The following is a 16,453-nucleotide window of genomic DNA, read 5'->3' as shown; positions in this document are numbered from 1 at the left end:
TTCCATTCGGTAATAAATTAAAAATTAACACGTTAACTGACGTATAAAAACTGAATCAAATATATTAAGTTCGATTACCCGTCCTGTATAATTTTTTATAGATAGTGTAGTGAAGAATCGACGATATTATTATTTCCTAATACAGGGTAGCTCAAAAATTAACGAGATATATTTTATCAACTTCCATTCGGTAATAAATTAAAAATTAACACGTTAACTGACGTATAAAAACTGAATCAAATATATTAAGTTCGATTACCCGTCCTGTATAATTTTTTATAGATAGTGTAGTGAAGAATCGACGATATTATTATTTCCTAATACAGGGTAGCTCAAAAATTAACGAGATATATTTTATCAACTTCCATACGGTAATAAATTAAAAATTAACACGTTAACTGACGTATAAAAACTGAATCAAATATATTAAGTTCGATTACCCGTCCTGTATAATTTTTTATAGATAGTTTAGTGAAGAATCGACGATATTATTATTTCCTAATACAGGGTAGCTCAAAAATTAACGAGATATATTTTATCAACTTCCATTCGGTAATAAATTAAAAATTAACACGTTAACTGACGTATAAAAACTGAATCAAATATATTAAGTTCGATTACCCGTCCTGTATAATTTTTTATAGATAGTTTAGTGAAGAATCGACGATATTATTATTTCCTAATACAGGGTAGCTCAAAAATTAACGAGATATATTTTATCAACTTCCATTCGGTAATAAATTAAAAATTAACACGTTAACTGACGTATAAAAACTGAATCAAATATATTAAGTTCGATTACCCGTCCTGTATAATTTTTTATAGATAGTTTAGTGAAGAATCGACGATATTATTATTTCCTAATACAGGGTAGCTCAAAAATTAACGAGATATATTTTATCAACTTCCATTCGGTAATAAATTAAAAATTAACACGTTAACTGACGTATAAAAACTGAATCAAATATATTAAGTTCGATTACCCGTCCTGTATAATTTTTTATAGATAGTTTAGTGAAGAATCGACGATATTATTATTTCCTAATACAGGGTAGCTCAAAAATTAACGAGATATATTTTATCAACTTCCATTCGGTAATAAATTAAAAATTAACACGTTAACTGACGTATAAAAACTGAATCAAATATATTAAGTTCGATTACCCGTCCTGTATAATTTTTTATAGATAGTGTAGTGAAGAATCGACGATATTATTATTTCCTAATACAGGGTAGCTCAAAAATTAACGAGATATATTTTATCAACTTCCATTCGGTAATAAATTAAAAATTAACACGTTAACTGACGTATAAAAACTGAATCAAATATATTAAGTTCGATTACCCGTCCTGTATAATTTTTTATAGATAGTGTAGTGAAGAATCGACGATATTATTATTTCCTAATACAGGGTAGCTCAAAAATTAACGAGATATATTTTATCAACTTCCATACGGTAATAAATTAAAAATTAACACGTTAACTGACGTATAAAAACTGAATCAAATATATTAAGTTCGATTACCCGTCCTGTATAATTTTTTATAGATAGTTTAGTGAAGAATCGACGATATTATTATTTCCTAATACAGGGTAGCTCAAAAATTAACGAGATATATTTTATCAACTTCCATTCGGTAATAAATTAAAAATTAACACGTTAACTGACGTATAAAAACTGAATCAAATATATTAAGTTCGATTACCCGTCCTGTATAATTTTTTATAGATAGTTTAGTGAAGAATCGACGATATTATTATTTCCTAATACAGGGTAGCTCAAAAATTAACGAGATATATTTTATCAACTTCCATTCGGTAATAAATTAAAAATTAACACGTTAACTGACGTATAAAAACTGAATCAAATATATTAAGTTCGATTACCCGTCCTGTATAATTTTTTATAGATAGTTTAGTGAAGAATCGACGATATTATTATTTCCTAATACAGGGTAGCTCAAAAATTAACGAGATATATTTTATCAACTTCCATTCGGTAATAAATTAAAAATTAACACGTTAACTGACGTATAAAAACTGAATCAAATATATTAAGTTCGATTACCCGTCCTGTATAATTTTTTATAGATAGTTTAGTGAAGAATCGACGATATTATTATTTCCTAATACAGGGTAGCTCAAAAATTAACGAGATATATTTTATCAACTTCCATTCGGTAATAAATTAAAAATTAACACGTTAACTGACGTATAAAAACTGAATCAAATATATTAAGTTCGATTACCCGTCCTGTATAATTTTTTATAGATAGTTTAGTGAAGAATCGACGATATTATTATTTCCTAATACAGGGTAGCTCAAAAATTAACGAGATATATTTTATCAACTTCCATTCGGTAATAAATTAAAAATTAACACGTTAACTGACGTATAAAAACTGAATCAAATATATTAAGTTCGATTACCCGTCCTGTATAATTTTTTATAGATAGTTTAGTGAAGAATCGACGATATTATTATTTCCTAATACAGGGTAGCTCAAAAATTAACGAGATATATTTTATCAACTTCCATTCGGTAATAAATTAAAAATTAACACGTTAACTGACGTATAAAAACTGAATCAAATATATTAAGTTCGATTACCCGTCCTGTATAATTTTTTATAGATAGTTTAGTGAAGAATCGACGATATTATTATTTCCTAATACAGGGTAGCTCAAAAATTAACGAGATATATTTTATCAACTTCCATTCGGTAATAAATTAAAAATTAACACGTTAACTGACGTATAAAAACTGAATCAAATATATTAAGTTCGATTACCCGTCCTGTATAATTTTTTATAGATAGTTTAGTGAAGAATCGACGATATTATTATTTCCTAATACAGGGTAGCTCAAAAATTAACGAGATATATTTTATCAACTTCCATTCGGTAATAAATTAAAAATTAACACGTTAACTGACGTATAAAAACTGAATCAAATATATTAAGTTCGATTACCCGTCCTGTATAATTTTTTATAGATAGTTTAGTGAAGAATCGACGATATTATTATTTCCTAATACAGGGTAGCTCAAAAATTAACGAGATATATTTTATCAACTTCCATTCGGTAATAAATTAAAAATTAACACGTTAACTGACGTATAAAAACTGAATCAAATATATTAAGTTCGATTACCCGTCCTGTATAATTTTTTATAGATAGTTTAGTGAAGAATCGACGATATTATTATTTCCTAATACAGGGTAGCTCAAAAATTAACGAGATATATTTTATCAACTTCCATACGGTAATAAATTAAAAATTAACACGTTAACTGACGTATAAAAACTGAATCAAATATATTAAGTTCGATTACCCGTCCTGTATAATTTTTTATAGATAGTTTAGTGAAGAATCGACGATATTATTATTTCCTAATACAGGGTAGCTCAAAAATTAACGAGATATATTTTATCAACTTCCATTCGGTAATAAATTAAAAATTAACACGTTAACTGACGTATAAAAACTGAATCAAATATATTAAGTTCGATTACCCGTCCTGTATAATTTTTTATAGATAGTGTAGTGAAGAATCGACGATATTATTATTTCCTAATACAGGGTAGCTCAAAAATTAACGAGATATATTTTATCAACTTCCATTCGGTAATAAATTAAAAATTAACACGTTAACTGACGTATAAAAACTGAATCAAATATATTAAGTTCGATTACCCGTCCTGTATAATTTTTTATAGATAGTGTAGTGAAGAATCGACGATATTATTATTTCCTAATACAGGGTAGCTCAAAAATTAACGAGATATATTTTATCAACTTCCATACGGTAATAAATTAAAAATTAACACGTTAACTGACGTATAAAAACTGAATCAAATATATTAAGTTCGATTACCCGTCCTGTATAATTTTTTATAGATAGTTTAGTGAAGAATCGACGATATTATTATTTCCTAATACAGGGTAGCTCAAAAATTAACGAGATATATTTTATCAACTTCCATTCGGTAATAAATTAAAAATTAACACGTTAACTGACGTATAAAAACTGAATCAAATATATTAAGTTCGATTACCCGTCCTGTATAATTTTTTATAGATAGTTTAGTGAAGAATCGACGATATTATTATTTCCTAATACAGGGTAGCTCAAAAATTAACGAGATATATTTTATCAACTTCCATTCGGTAATAAATTAAAAATTAACACGTTAACTGACGTATAAAAACTGAATCAAATATATTAAGTTCGATTACCCGTCCTGTATAATTTTTTATAGATAGTTTAGTGAAGAATCGACGATATTATTATTTCCTAATACAGGGTAGCTCAAAAATTAACGAGATATATTTTATCAACTTCCATTCGGTAATAAATTAAAAATTAACACGTTAACTGACGTATAAAAACTGAATCAAATATATTAAGTTCGATTACCCGTCCTGTATAATTTTTTATAGATAGTTTAGTGAAGAATCGACGATATTATTATTTCCTAATACAGGGTAGCTCAAAAATTAACGAGACATATTTTTTTTTCAAAACGTATCGGGACGGAATTTTCAATGAAAATTTCAGGAAAAAAATTACCGCCGTTTCCGAATACGAGGGGTTTTGAAAATGATGTTATTATTCCATTCTAATTTTCAGAGTAAGTTTTGGTCTACGTAGTCCTGACGGTCATACCGAAAAAGAACAAGATCTGCAAGCTTATCTTCAGTATCTCCGGGACGTAAAAAGAAACGACGAAAACGTTTCTAGCGAAGATATGGAATCGATTAACGATATTTACATATTCGATCCCGATATTATCGATTTAACTTTAATCCCCCCTCCAAGTACGCCAGACGAACTGGATTGTGCCTTACCGACACCAATCAATCTCCCCCCGCGTTCTTTCGCCGATTCCATCGATAAATTGAATAAATTAGGTAAATATACCGGGTATTTCAATTTGCTTAACCGATTTTTTTTTTTTTTCGGTTTTTTTTTCGTAGGAATTTTAGAAGACGAAAGTCAGGACCTCGAAGACTTCTTAGCTAGCGTCACAGTACCGCCGCCCACTCAAAAAGTAACCCCTTCAGTCGAACTCACCCCCGAAGAAATTATGTCGTACATTATCCCCCCGCCGCCGGTCCAAAACGCCGCCGACGATTCGACGCAAATTAAAAACGAATCGAAAGTAATCGAATACGCGACTTTCGATAGAAAGGGGCCTTTTTCGTGCTGCGCTAAACCGAAGACTGAAAAACATTTGAAAGTTGACGAAAATATCCAACCTTTGCCGCGTAGGAGTTCGGACGAAAAACCGCCGGACAGACCGCCGAAGCCCGTAACGCCGGAAAGGCAAAGATCCCATTCGTTGACGACAAACATTTCGAGAAATACCGAACATCCACCGCCGAAATTACCTCCCAGAGGAGACGGTAATCACCAAGCGCCGGTGCATTTGTTTCTACCGCCGAAGAAACCGCCCCTGCCGCCGGTACCTTCGTTGGAGGTGCTCAGGCAGAAGAAAAACGCGCAACAAGCGAAAAACGGCGCGGAAACGCGAACGGCTAGTATAGGATCACCTTTATTCCAGCGCAGCAGGAACGTTTCCAACGATTTGGACGTCACTTCGACGGAAAGTACCGGTACTAAACATACTACCGCTATCAGTACCCCGACATCACCTAATATGGGTAAATCTATTACTGCAAGTTTCAGAAAATCTATGCACTTTTGATAGCACAACAGTTCGAATTATTTTTACAAAAAATACATTAATTTAGTTTCATTTCAATTTCTTTCTATCGTTTATTGTGATTTTTCGAACGCTGTCCGCAAGAAATCAAATCAAAAACGTCTAATTCTTTCACAGGTATGTTAATTCGCTGTGGTACAGTTCCTTTTATCGTTTTTGGCGTGTGGAATCTACAAAAATCCATTTAACACCATATTGCAGTGTATAAACGGACTATATTTCATTTAAAACCAACATACCGCAAAGTATGAACGGACTATGTGGAATATCCAATATAATTTAAATGATTTTTAGAGTTAAATCACATTATATGAACGGACTATAATATACATTCAATATTTCAGTGGACGAAATTTGGAATTTATTAATAATTCAATTTTTTTCATCGTTTTGCAATGTACGAATGGACTATATTAGATATCCAATGAAATTTATTCCATTTTGGATGAGTATTTCAAATTTATTCGTCAAGTACAAGCTGTAAAAATATTTTCCTATTATACCGGACTATATTTCATGTAAAATCACATTAAAACTGTTTTCCATCATATCACAAAGTATGAATATGGTATATTCAATAAAATTTGAATAATTTTGGTTCAAAATATGATTTTTTCGAAAAGGATTTGGTTTTTCGGCGTTAAATCACATAATATGAACGGACTATAATGAACATATAATAGGTATAATATAACTGTTCAATAGTGTGGTTCGAAATTTCTAATTTATTCATAAATACACTTTATTTCATAATATTGTAGTGTATGAACGGACTATACTGGATATCAAACTTAATTTAACTCATTTTGGGTACCAATTTACAATTTTTTCATGAAATCAAACTTCAAAACTATTTTTTATCACATAAATGTGTATGAACGGACCGTATTGAAAGTGTATGAAAGGACTATACAGGATATTCAATTTTAAGTTAGTCATTATAGAACGAAATTTTCAATATTTTCGTAAAAAAACAGCTTTAAAAATATTTTTATCATCATATCACATTGTATGAAAGGACTGTAACTTATTAAAATTCCATATTTTTCCCATGAAATCAGTTATTATCGCCAAAAACGGTAAAATATACTCATAGTGCAATAAAGTAGATGAAGAAAACATTTTACTTAGTTTAGATACGAGTAGATGTAGGTTTGGAATAGTTTTAGCAATTTGAGTAAGTCTCTGTATAAAGCACGTTTCAATAACTAAGTTATCATCTTCATTATATAGACACGCATAGTTTACTTGTGAAAAATATCATTTTTTCTTAATCTGTATTGATTTCAAATCAAAATTATTTATTTTCTTTTTACTAAACTTCCACGTCAAGTCAACATTACTATCATAAACTGTCATCCGTCAACGGCCATATTTGCTACAGAACACACAAGGTACATTCCAATATCCACGCCTACGATCATCGAAAAAAACGTTTCACAACGTTGTACACGTGGAACGCACATGTTGCACGCTGCAGACTATCAATATGGCAGCGAAGTAAAAACGTACAGTTTGGAATACATACTACACTTTGGCTTTTAAATAAAACAAAACGTAGTATGTTAAAAAATAAAGGATAACTTTAGAAATTCCCGTGGCATTAATAAACTTCAGTGTAACTGATAATAAATAGAAAACGAAAAACAAATGACGTGAATGGAAGTTCACTTCAAAAGAACTAACGAAAATTTGAATTTCTGGACTCTCAAAATAATATATCAAAAAAATATATTAATCTCACAATTAATAAGTATGAAAATGTGTTTTTGCGTAAAAAATATCATAATCTTACCTTTCGTGTGAGGATAGAAGCATTTTCAATTCACTTGTATTGTGGAGTGATTCGATTTACAACTAAACATCATCTAGCTTTTATTCGTGGACTGCTATATCCATTGTTCTTGAAAATTAACACTATCACATATAATTTTCACTAAAAACACTTCTAACTATATTTTTACACAATTTTTATCACAACACGAAAATAATCACGAAAATCACTTGAAAACTAACAGTAATGCACTGAATATACATTCTTTATATCATTAAAAATATAATTATCCGTTAATTACTTTAAAATGTCCTTAATTCTTTGAAATAAAAAACTAAATAACCGAATTCAATCAATACGATCGATAAACCACGAAATCACCAGACAAAATGGCGAATAGTCGAGATCGGTCGTTAGAAACCGTAACATAAGTTACAACGTTGTCAAATTTCATAGCAAATTAAATATTCGTTTTATAGAAAACTAGATTCTGATGAATGTGTACTGTTGTGCTTATAAAAAGTAGCTAGTTTAATTAGATAAATATAAAAAAAAATCCATTATTTTAATCGATTTTAGGACGAGCGGCTCACTTAAAACTAGTACCTATCCCGTTAGATTCTCCTGATAATTCGAAATATAATTTCGATGAACACAACGTTTCTGGTTCACCCAACCATCCTCAAGCTACTACCGACGACCGACTCAAGTGTAGTTTCAAAAGTAACGAACAAAATAACGGAAGTTGCGGTAAAATTAACGGATGTACCTCTAATAGGGAAAATCTACTGCAGAAAACTGATACGGCGATGGGTAACTTATTGATAAGGTTGGATCAAGTAGCTGCTCAATGTACCGCTGCGCAATTACACGGAGGCGGCAAATTAATTAGCGAAGAAAAATTTCAAGTAAGAAAAAAATATATTTTTTCATGAAACTACCGTTATTTAAAATCATTATCTATTCTATTATTCATTTTGCTAAACATTTCCGATAAATTTTTGTGAACTATTGACGAGCTTAAATTTAGGTAAAAATAAAAATTAGTGGCAACCGCGCGAGATCCGCCTACTGGAATTCAATGGCGCCAACAGTAGTTGTTCCCGCCATTAGCAAAAAACATTTAAATCAGCTGATTCACTACAACACAATATTTAGATATACTTAAATCGTTTATTCCTGTTTTCAACATTATGCCTAACAATTTTTGATGAGGAATTGTTTCTTTTTAATCATATTATAGGTAGCTAAAGAGGAGTTAACGTCCCAATCGTTGCAATTGGTCACGTCGAGTAAAATGTTGGTTATAGCGATGTCGGATTCCAGTCTTCCAGACCTTCCCGAAAATCTAGCGATTTGTCTAACGATATTACGCAGATTAACAGAACTGTGTCAAGATTTAACTAATCACACGACCGCGCCTTTACAAACTAGAAATCTGATACTGAAAGTCCGCGATGTTACTTCAGCTTTTCGTACACTTCTCAATTCCGATATCGATAGAAGTTCCCAGAAAACCATCGAAGACCATTTAGCCGCGCAAGCTGAAACGCTCGCTAACGTTTTAGCGACCCTGTTGAGGAGTTTGAGGGTGTTTTCGCCTTGAATCGTAATAAATTTTATAGGTTGTTAGGTAGGTAACGAGTTTACGTATTTTTTGACTGTTTTTCCTTTTTTGAATTAATACGAGATACTCGTTTTACGATATTGAAATGATTATCTCGTACATATTATAGTTACGGTGACGGGATCATATATAAAGCAAGTTACGATGTTTTCGTTGTTGATTATTACAAAATGGCGGACGAGACTGATTTAGTTTTATTTAATATAACGTCCGTTGAAATTGATGCAATTTTTTCTCTAATTAATGTTATACTATAATTCATAACTCGAATCAATGAAAAATACGAGGTGAGATCGAAAATTAATTGACATTAAATCTCCTAAATGAATTTTTATTATCATAAATTTAATACTGTGTGAAGTTGATGCATATCTTAACGACGTTGCCAGATTGTGAAAATAATATATATATTGAGGAAATTGTTTTATCGGTTCGGAAAAAAAATTTTAATCGATATTCGTTAATACGTCATTAATGACGTTTGGCAAATGCATTTTTTATGTTTTATATAGGAATACACCATTAATTCTACCTAATTATTACTATAAATACGTACAAGATTACTACAAAAAGATCATTGCTCATAAAGAAAACTATTTCAATAATATTCCACCCAAAACTGATAAAAAAGTTGAAAAAATGCTTTAAATAAATATTTAAAACATTTATTGTCGCAGAACTAACCTCACTTTCTTTCCCTTGCCCTTCCAAGTCACCGGATTTAACTCCGGGTGATTTTTTTAAAACGAAAATATAATTGGCGCAGTCAGTGGGATTATAACACAGAAAAAAATCAATTTCAATTCAAAAATATTGAATTGTGACATGTAATGTCAAAATTTACATTAGAAAAAAGCGGAAGAAAATCAATTTCGTCCCATGGTCTTGTAGATCATCGATCTATTTGCGTTTTAGTTACGATATACGTCAAATATATCGCACTGTCACTCGAAACTTTGTATCACGGCTAACTTCACACTACTCCACATGTATTTTTGGATAAATCGTTTTTTGAAATTGATTCTTTTGTAGTAACCCCGTAGTAATCTAGTCAGAAGATCAGTGAGTATAAGAGCAGTACAATTTTTTTTCGAAGTTACCAATATTTTGATAGAATAATATTAAAAGTATAGGAACTAAATACAATAAATTTCTTCTTCTTTTTTAATCGTTAATAATACCTGGTAAATAGATAAACTTTAACAAATAGTTTTTATCATGTAAATATTCGTTTTGTTTTAACTGTTATTATTTATAAATAATAAATATACGGGGTGATTTATGAAAGCTAGCTTCGATTTAGTGTTACATTATGTCAAATGTTTGTTTCGTAAAATTTCATGTGTCATTTTATATCCCCCACCAAGCATTCAAACTTAAAAGTTCACATCTCAAACGTCAGTTCAAACCACAGATATCGAGTCCTACACTTTCTATAGATGGCGTTTACCAATTAAATTGCGCCTTTGTTCGACTTACAGCGTCGTTGCCGATTTTATTTTTTACCAATATCATTTGTATTTTCTTTTAAATGAAATTCACTATTCGACATTTTATTATTGATTTTGAATTAAAAAAAAAACTCATTTTAGTAATATTATTTATTTAAATTCACAATATAATCGATATTAAAACTTAAAAATGATTATTAATCTAAGAAAATAACATGGCAACGTCGCGATTGCAGTACACAATATTGAGAACGAGTTCAGTGCACGGCGCGGTAATTCATAGAACGCTTGATTGTTTACATCACCACTCCATTCACAACGTTGCCAAGCATCTAAAAAATCTACCATTATACTACTCACATAATTTTTTTTTGTTTTTATTACCTTTTATGAATCACCTTGTACTTCAATTGTTAATTTTATCGTTCGAATTTGTTGATATTGAGTAACCTCATCTTTAAATAGGCATTTATGTAAAGTAGAAGCCATAGTTTTTATATACACCAAAAAAAGTTTTTAATCTTATTCAGTGGTTATTTATTTTTTAATTTTGATTATAGTTATATATAATAATAATGTTTATACGTTTTTATATTTTAAAAATACCCATTCATTAAAACCAAATATTTTATATTAGTTTTATTAACATATAAATATATATATATATATACAGGGTGTTTCGTTAACAACTTTTCCAAAACAATAACCAAATATATAAATCTTCTAAATGTTAATGAATATATGTTATAGAAAGAGTTGATGACGTACGTTTTTTATTATCAAAATAAAAACTGTTAATTATTATTACTAATACTCTGTACACGTTTTCTTTACGTGAAACAGTGAATTTTTTTCACACACATTGTATATTTGTTCCATTTTTTTCTACTTCTAAATATATATATATATATATATATATATATATATATATATTTAATTTTTCGAAACACCCTCGTATATTCACTGTTTCACGTAAATCTTATAATGTGTCTTAGAAAACTTCGGAATTGTATGATTTGTGACAGTCTAACATATCTAATAAATGTAATAAACTCAATATTAAACAATATTTGTTTTTATTTCGATTCCTACCAATTTTTCATTACTACTCGCCCCTGTATACGCCTCACTGACCAATGTTGCCAAACTGAATGTTTTCGTTACATTAAAAAAATGGTTAATTTTGGGTCTTTTATTACGAATATCTATGACTCGTACTGTAGAACGGTTTTATAGAACAGTCAAATTAGACGTACTAAAATTTTTAAATTTCTATTAATTTATAAGAAAAAATAAATTCGAACAAAAATTATTTAATCTTTTATAATTTGACAAAAACCTTTTTTTCGTTAACTCACTCTAAAATTTATTTGTGCATTATTTTCTTCTCGAACATGTTTTTATTAATTTGACTGGATTATTTCTAAAAGGGTTCGACGCTGAATGAAACGTTGCCAGCGTTTATAAATTACAATCAACTTTATACGATTAATGTTTACTTTAAAAAATTAAAAGCAATATGCAATATGGATTGGTTAACTACTAGATGAAGAATTTTGAACTAGGACGTTAGTACTTTTAATATCCAATCAAATTATTCATTTATAATTTCGAATAGACAACTAATTTCACACGGAACAATCAAAGTGTGTATTTGGCAACGTTGATTCAGTGGTGCGTGTCATTTACACGTATCCCTACGCCATTCGCAACAAAAAGTAGTTCCTCTTTAGAAAACTCATTACCTCCTGTATATTTATTATAGTGCGTAACTATTTACATCGATACAGAGAATATCATCCTTACTTCAAACTATGAAAAATTCTTATTAATATTTTTACATTTTACTAATAAAATTGATAGTTGTATACTTTTAGGTTATCTTCATACAACTTTACTATGACACAAACATTTTTAATTAAATTTCAAAATTATAATTACACTTACCTACTTTTGTATCTAAAGAGAAATGTTTTTTCTTTGGTGTCTATACGTAATTTTAAAATTTAAATACAATGGAAAGGGCAAAGTTTCGAAACAATACTTCAAACTTTGCCATTTTGTTACGTTTTACATATATTTCATTTTTTAGTACATCAACTAATATGTACGAAATAGTTGACTCTTTTTTAATCGAAATAATCAATGAGCTATTCACTGATGGTTGAATAATAGAAAGATAAATGACAAAGCAGTTTCAATATCATAATTTGAATATTCGTATTAATCTAAAATAGGACAACGTCTCAAGGTTAAACGTATGACGTAAGAAACTTGACAGTTGCGACTGGATTTCCTGTAATTTTGATATCAAAGATGGCGTTTCCTCAATATATCGAAATAAAGAGAATAAATTGTTCATTATTCTACCACCGGAAGTTGTAGAAGTTTTATAGAGATGCATAATGTGTTGCTAGCATCTAGGGGCGTAAAATAACAATTCATTCATAAAATTTTAATCATTGTATTTAACTTCATATCCCGATTACGAATGTTAACGTTATGACATGGGAAGCTAAAACTATCGTGTCATACTATCTAGTAAAATAGTTAATATTTTATTAATTCATGAATTCAGAAAGATTAACATATAATTAACATTCAATTGTATTAATCTTTTTGTTTGTACCAACTGTACCTACACTAGTAGTTCAACGAATACGATCGAAGTAAACAGTCCACTGGTGATTGCGATCATAAAATGTCGATAACGGTAACCGAATCCGTCAAACACGATGATCTTAACGAAAAAAATGATTTGAACACATTGTCGAAATCAAGGGAACCTGATTGGGTTAAGGTACTTTTTCAAATACAACTTATCATATCCGCTTTGTGCAGCATCCATTTTATTTTGTATGATTCGCAGTGGAAAACGATTTTTTTTGGTAAGTAAAGTACAGAAACGGTTTTTTTTTTATAAATAATTACAAATTACGCACATTTATATATTGTTCGACTGAGATATAATTAGATTTAAAACGAAATTATTGATAGAACCTCCACCAAAATTTGAAATTACAGTTTCTTTTCTAATTACCACGAAATTTTTTTGTATCAAACAAAAAAAGGACATTTTTGTTATGTATTGACTTGAGAATTGGGAAAAACTTGGAGAAATTGGTTTACCACATCGATATTTGAAATTTGAAACTCAAAATAAGATTTGTGGGTAGTTTTGAGGTTAAGTACATGCATCACAACGATTTCTGGAGTGAAAAGATATTATTAGAACCTCTTCGAATATTTTATTAAACAAATAATAGTAAAATACTAACCTGGAGTACAATTTACACGTTTATCATTCCAACTAATCACTTATCACTTATTGTTTAAAAATTTTATACATCGAGTTTTTATTTATTAACACGCCAAGATCATAATATGCCATATACATCAATTACTCAACTAATTTAGTTAAAATAAAATCTATTTTTCCCTAATATAACTACAAACTTGATTTATTCAATTTCATGCATCTGCAATTAATGAAATATTTTATTCTGTTTACATTCCCAGTACACGGTTGCCACGTTTATTTTAATTCCTATTGACAGTTACTGCTTTCTTTTTCTACTTTACGGGAAACGTATAAATGGAATCGTCCTACATCGTTTTATAGTTTGTCGATTGTGAAAATAAAACAGCAAAAATAGTGTGATAATTATTAAATATTATATGAATAATTTACACATTTCTTTAAATTAAATAGAAACAAATTATTACTTCTCGAGTATAGGTGAATTGAGTTTTATTTCATTGCCTTTATGTCTGTGGTATATCGATAATTGCGCTGTTGCCAGAACACAAAATTAAACGTAGATTTTATGATATAACTGACGATGACGTACGTAGGATATAAATATTGGAAAATAATTAATTAATGTACATATCCAATAATTTTTGAATAACAATGATATTATACTGATATTTGATTACAAATAAGGTTAAAAAATACATATTCATACGCCCTCTATCGTAAACATTATTAAAATCGATAGCAATGACTTTTCGATTTTAAAATTTGTTTTTTCGTTATATAAATCGTGAATAAATTTGTTTATAGTACAGTATAGAACGTTTTTCTTACTATACATTATTTTTTTTGTAGTCTGTTCGTACTTATAGTCCATTCACCTCGAAATGAAATTTAGGTTATAACAATTTTTAATTTCAGCGTTGGTTCTCATAATCTTCGGTCATATAGGGGTTGCCGCGGGGGCTCATAGATTATGGGCTCATCAATCCTACACGGCGAATCCGATTCTACGATTTTTCCTGATGATGTGTCAAACGTTATCGGGAACTGTAAGTACCCAATACCAATGAGGAAAAAGTAATAGTGATTTTTTTTCATTAGGGATCGATATATTCATGGGTGCAATGGCACAGGCTACATCATAAATACTTCAAAACTGATTTGGATCCGTTCAATCCCTCGAAAGGATGGATTTTTTCTCATATTCTCAGTAACGGTTTATGTTTGAGCCCAGCTCAGCAAAAGGAACTCGAAAAACTCGATATGAGCGATATTGAAACCGACAAAATTGTTATGTGGCAAAAAAAGTAAATAAAAAAAAACAATATTAAACATATATCGTAAATAAACTCGATTTTTTTGTAGGTATTATGTAATACTTTATTTAATTGTCGCTTTACTTTTGCCAATCAACACCCCCGCTGAATATTGGGGGGAAAGTCTACTTACGTCTACTTTCATTTTGGGATGGTTCCGATATTTCGTCAGTTTAAACCTTTCTTGGTTAATAACCAGCTCTTCGTTAATTTGGGGCTTGAAAAAAGGAGAAAAGTGAGTAAACCCTTTAGACAAAATCATACATAAAAATATAAAACTACTAAGAACGCCATCTATACTTCCAATCTACGAGATTTCCTTAAGAAATTTCCTACTAGTTATTCGCTATTACAGAAAACTGTATCATCTCAATAAATTATTATAGGAAACTGTAATTATTACAAATTTTAAAAACTGCCATCTTCATCACAAACACGAAAGTTAAATTGTCTTATGATATTGCAGGAAACTGTAAAAAAAAAGAATTAGTAGAGGTGGGATTTTGTAATTTTTAAGTTATAAAATAGCAGTATGAATAGCGATTTTTTTTTAGATACCCATGCGACACAAATCTGGTTTTCATCATCAACAAAAGTAACTGGTTATCATACCATTATTTGGCCCCATGGGATTACAAAACCAGCGAATTTGGTCAATACTCTAACGACTTTATCTCGAAGTTGATAGACGTATTTCAAATAATGGAATGCGCGTCGAATTTGAAAACGATAGATAGCGATACAGTTCGGAAAGCTTTGATCAATTCTGTCGTACAAAAAAGGAATATTACGGAATGTCTTTCCGAATTATGTGATTATACGACGCAAAAGCCCAAGTTTTATTAGTCTAAGTGATAAAAAACAATAATTGTAATTGATTTCAATGTAACTGTTGCATGGAACCGTTACTTCAAAAGATCTGTGCATGGCTCTACTATTTACATTACATGGAATTCAACACGACTTTATATTCAGTGTTGTCAAACTTACTAATAAAAAAGTATATATGAAGTTATTTTTTGTTTGATTATTTGACCACGTAACAATACATAAAAAAAGCAAAATTTAATAAATTTTACGATAAATATTAGGCATTGAAATAAATTTGTTAATTTCTGTTTTAATAAATATAAATGAATCACAATTTAATGTTATGCGTGGCAACAGTGTGTTATATTGACAGATGGGTTGCGATCAAGGTTGATGAAGGATAGGTTGAACGATGTACGCGTGACGTCATCTATTTAAAACTTTTAGAATTTTGTCGATTATAGGATAATAAGACGTATTATTAA

The 16,453-nt window shown here is 29.6% G+C and overlaps 2 protein-coding genes across 3 annotated transcripts in view; both read left to right on the top strand.

Moving 5' to 3' along the window:
* LOC130450338 (FERM and PDZ domain-containing protein 4) overlaps positions 1-11,644 on the top strand; it is a 32,992-nt gene extending 21,348 nt beyond the window's left edge. For both annotated transcript variants that reach the window (XM_056788678.1, XM_056788679.1), the window contains exons 11-14: positions 4,636-4,916; positions 4,983-5,669; positions 8,085-8,413; positions 8,749-11,644. In XM_056788678.1, the coding sequence (XP_056644656.1) occupies positions 4,636-4,916; positions 4,983-5,669; positions 8,085-8,413; positions 8,749-9,111 (1,660 nt within the window). In that variant the 3' untranslated portion in view covers positions 9,112-11,644. The remainder of the gene's footprint in view (positions 1-4,635; positions 4,917-4,982; positions 5,670-8,084; positions 8,414-8,748) is intronic.
* Positions 11,645-13,203: 1,559 nt separating this feature from the next.
* LOC130450337 (acyl-CoA Delta-9 desaturase) lies at positions 13,204-16,298 on the top strand. The gene is made up of 5 exons (XM_056788677.1): positions 13,204-13,471; positions 14,761-14,891; positions 14,944-15,149; positions 15,208-15,393; positions 15,713-16,298. Exons 1-5 carry the CDS (start codon positions 13,285-13,287, stop codon positions 16,002-16,004), a joined length of 1,002 nt encoding a protein of 333 aa, XP_056644655.1. The 5' UTR covers positions 13,204-13,284; the 3' UTR covers positions 16,005-16,298.
* Positions 16,299-16,453: the final 155 nt, after the last annotated feature.

The sequence above is a fragment of the Diorhabda sublineata genome, chromosome 11 (genome assembly GCF_026230105.1).
Source record: "Diorhabda sublineata isolate icDioSubl1.1 chromosome 11, icDioSubl1.1, whole genome shotgun sequence".
In the NCBI taxonomy this organism is placed as follows: domain Eukaryota; kingdom Metazoa; phylum Arthropoda; class Insecta; order Coleoptera; family Chrysomelidae; genus Diorhabda; species Diorhabda sublineata.
This window is presented reverse-complemented; position numbering and strand designations above follow the sequence as displayed.

Bases quoted from the DNA above. Each gene is read 5' to 3' on its own strand.
- LOC130450337 (XM_056788677.1), top strand. From the start codon at position 13,285: ATGTCGATAACGGTAACCGAATCCGTCAAACACGATGATCTTAACGAA. The intron at 14,892-14,943 runs GTAAGTACCCAA...TTTTTTCATTAG, and splicing joins GTCAAACGTTATCGGGAACT to GGATCGATATATTCATGGGT. The intron at 15,150-15,207 runs GTAAATAAAAAA...ATTTTTTTGTAG, and splicing joins ATTGTTATGTGGCAAAAAAA to GTATTATGTAATACTTTATT.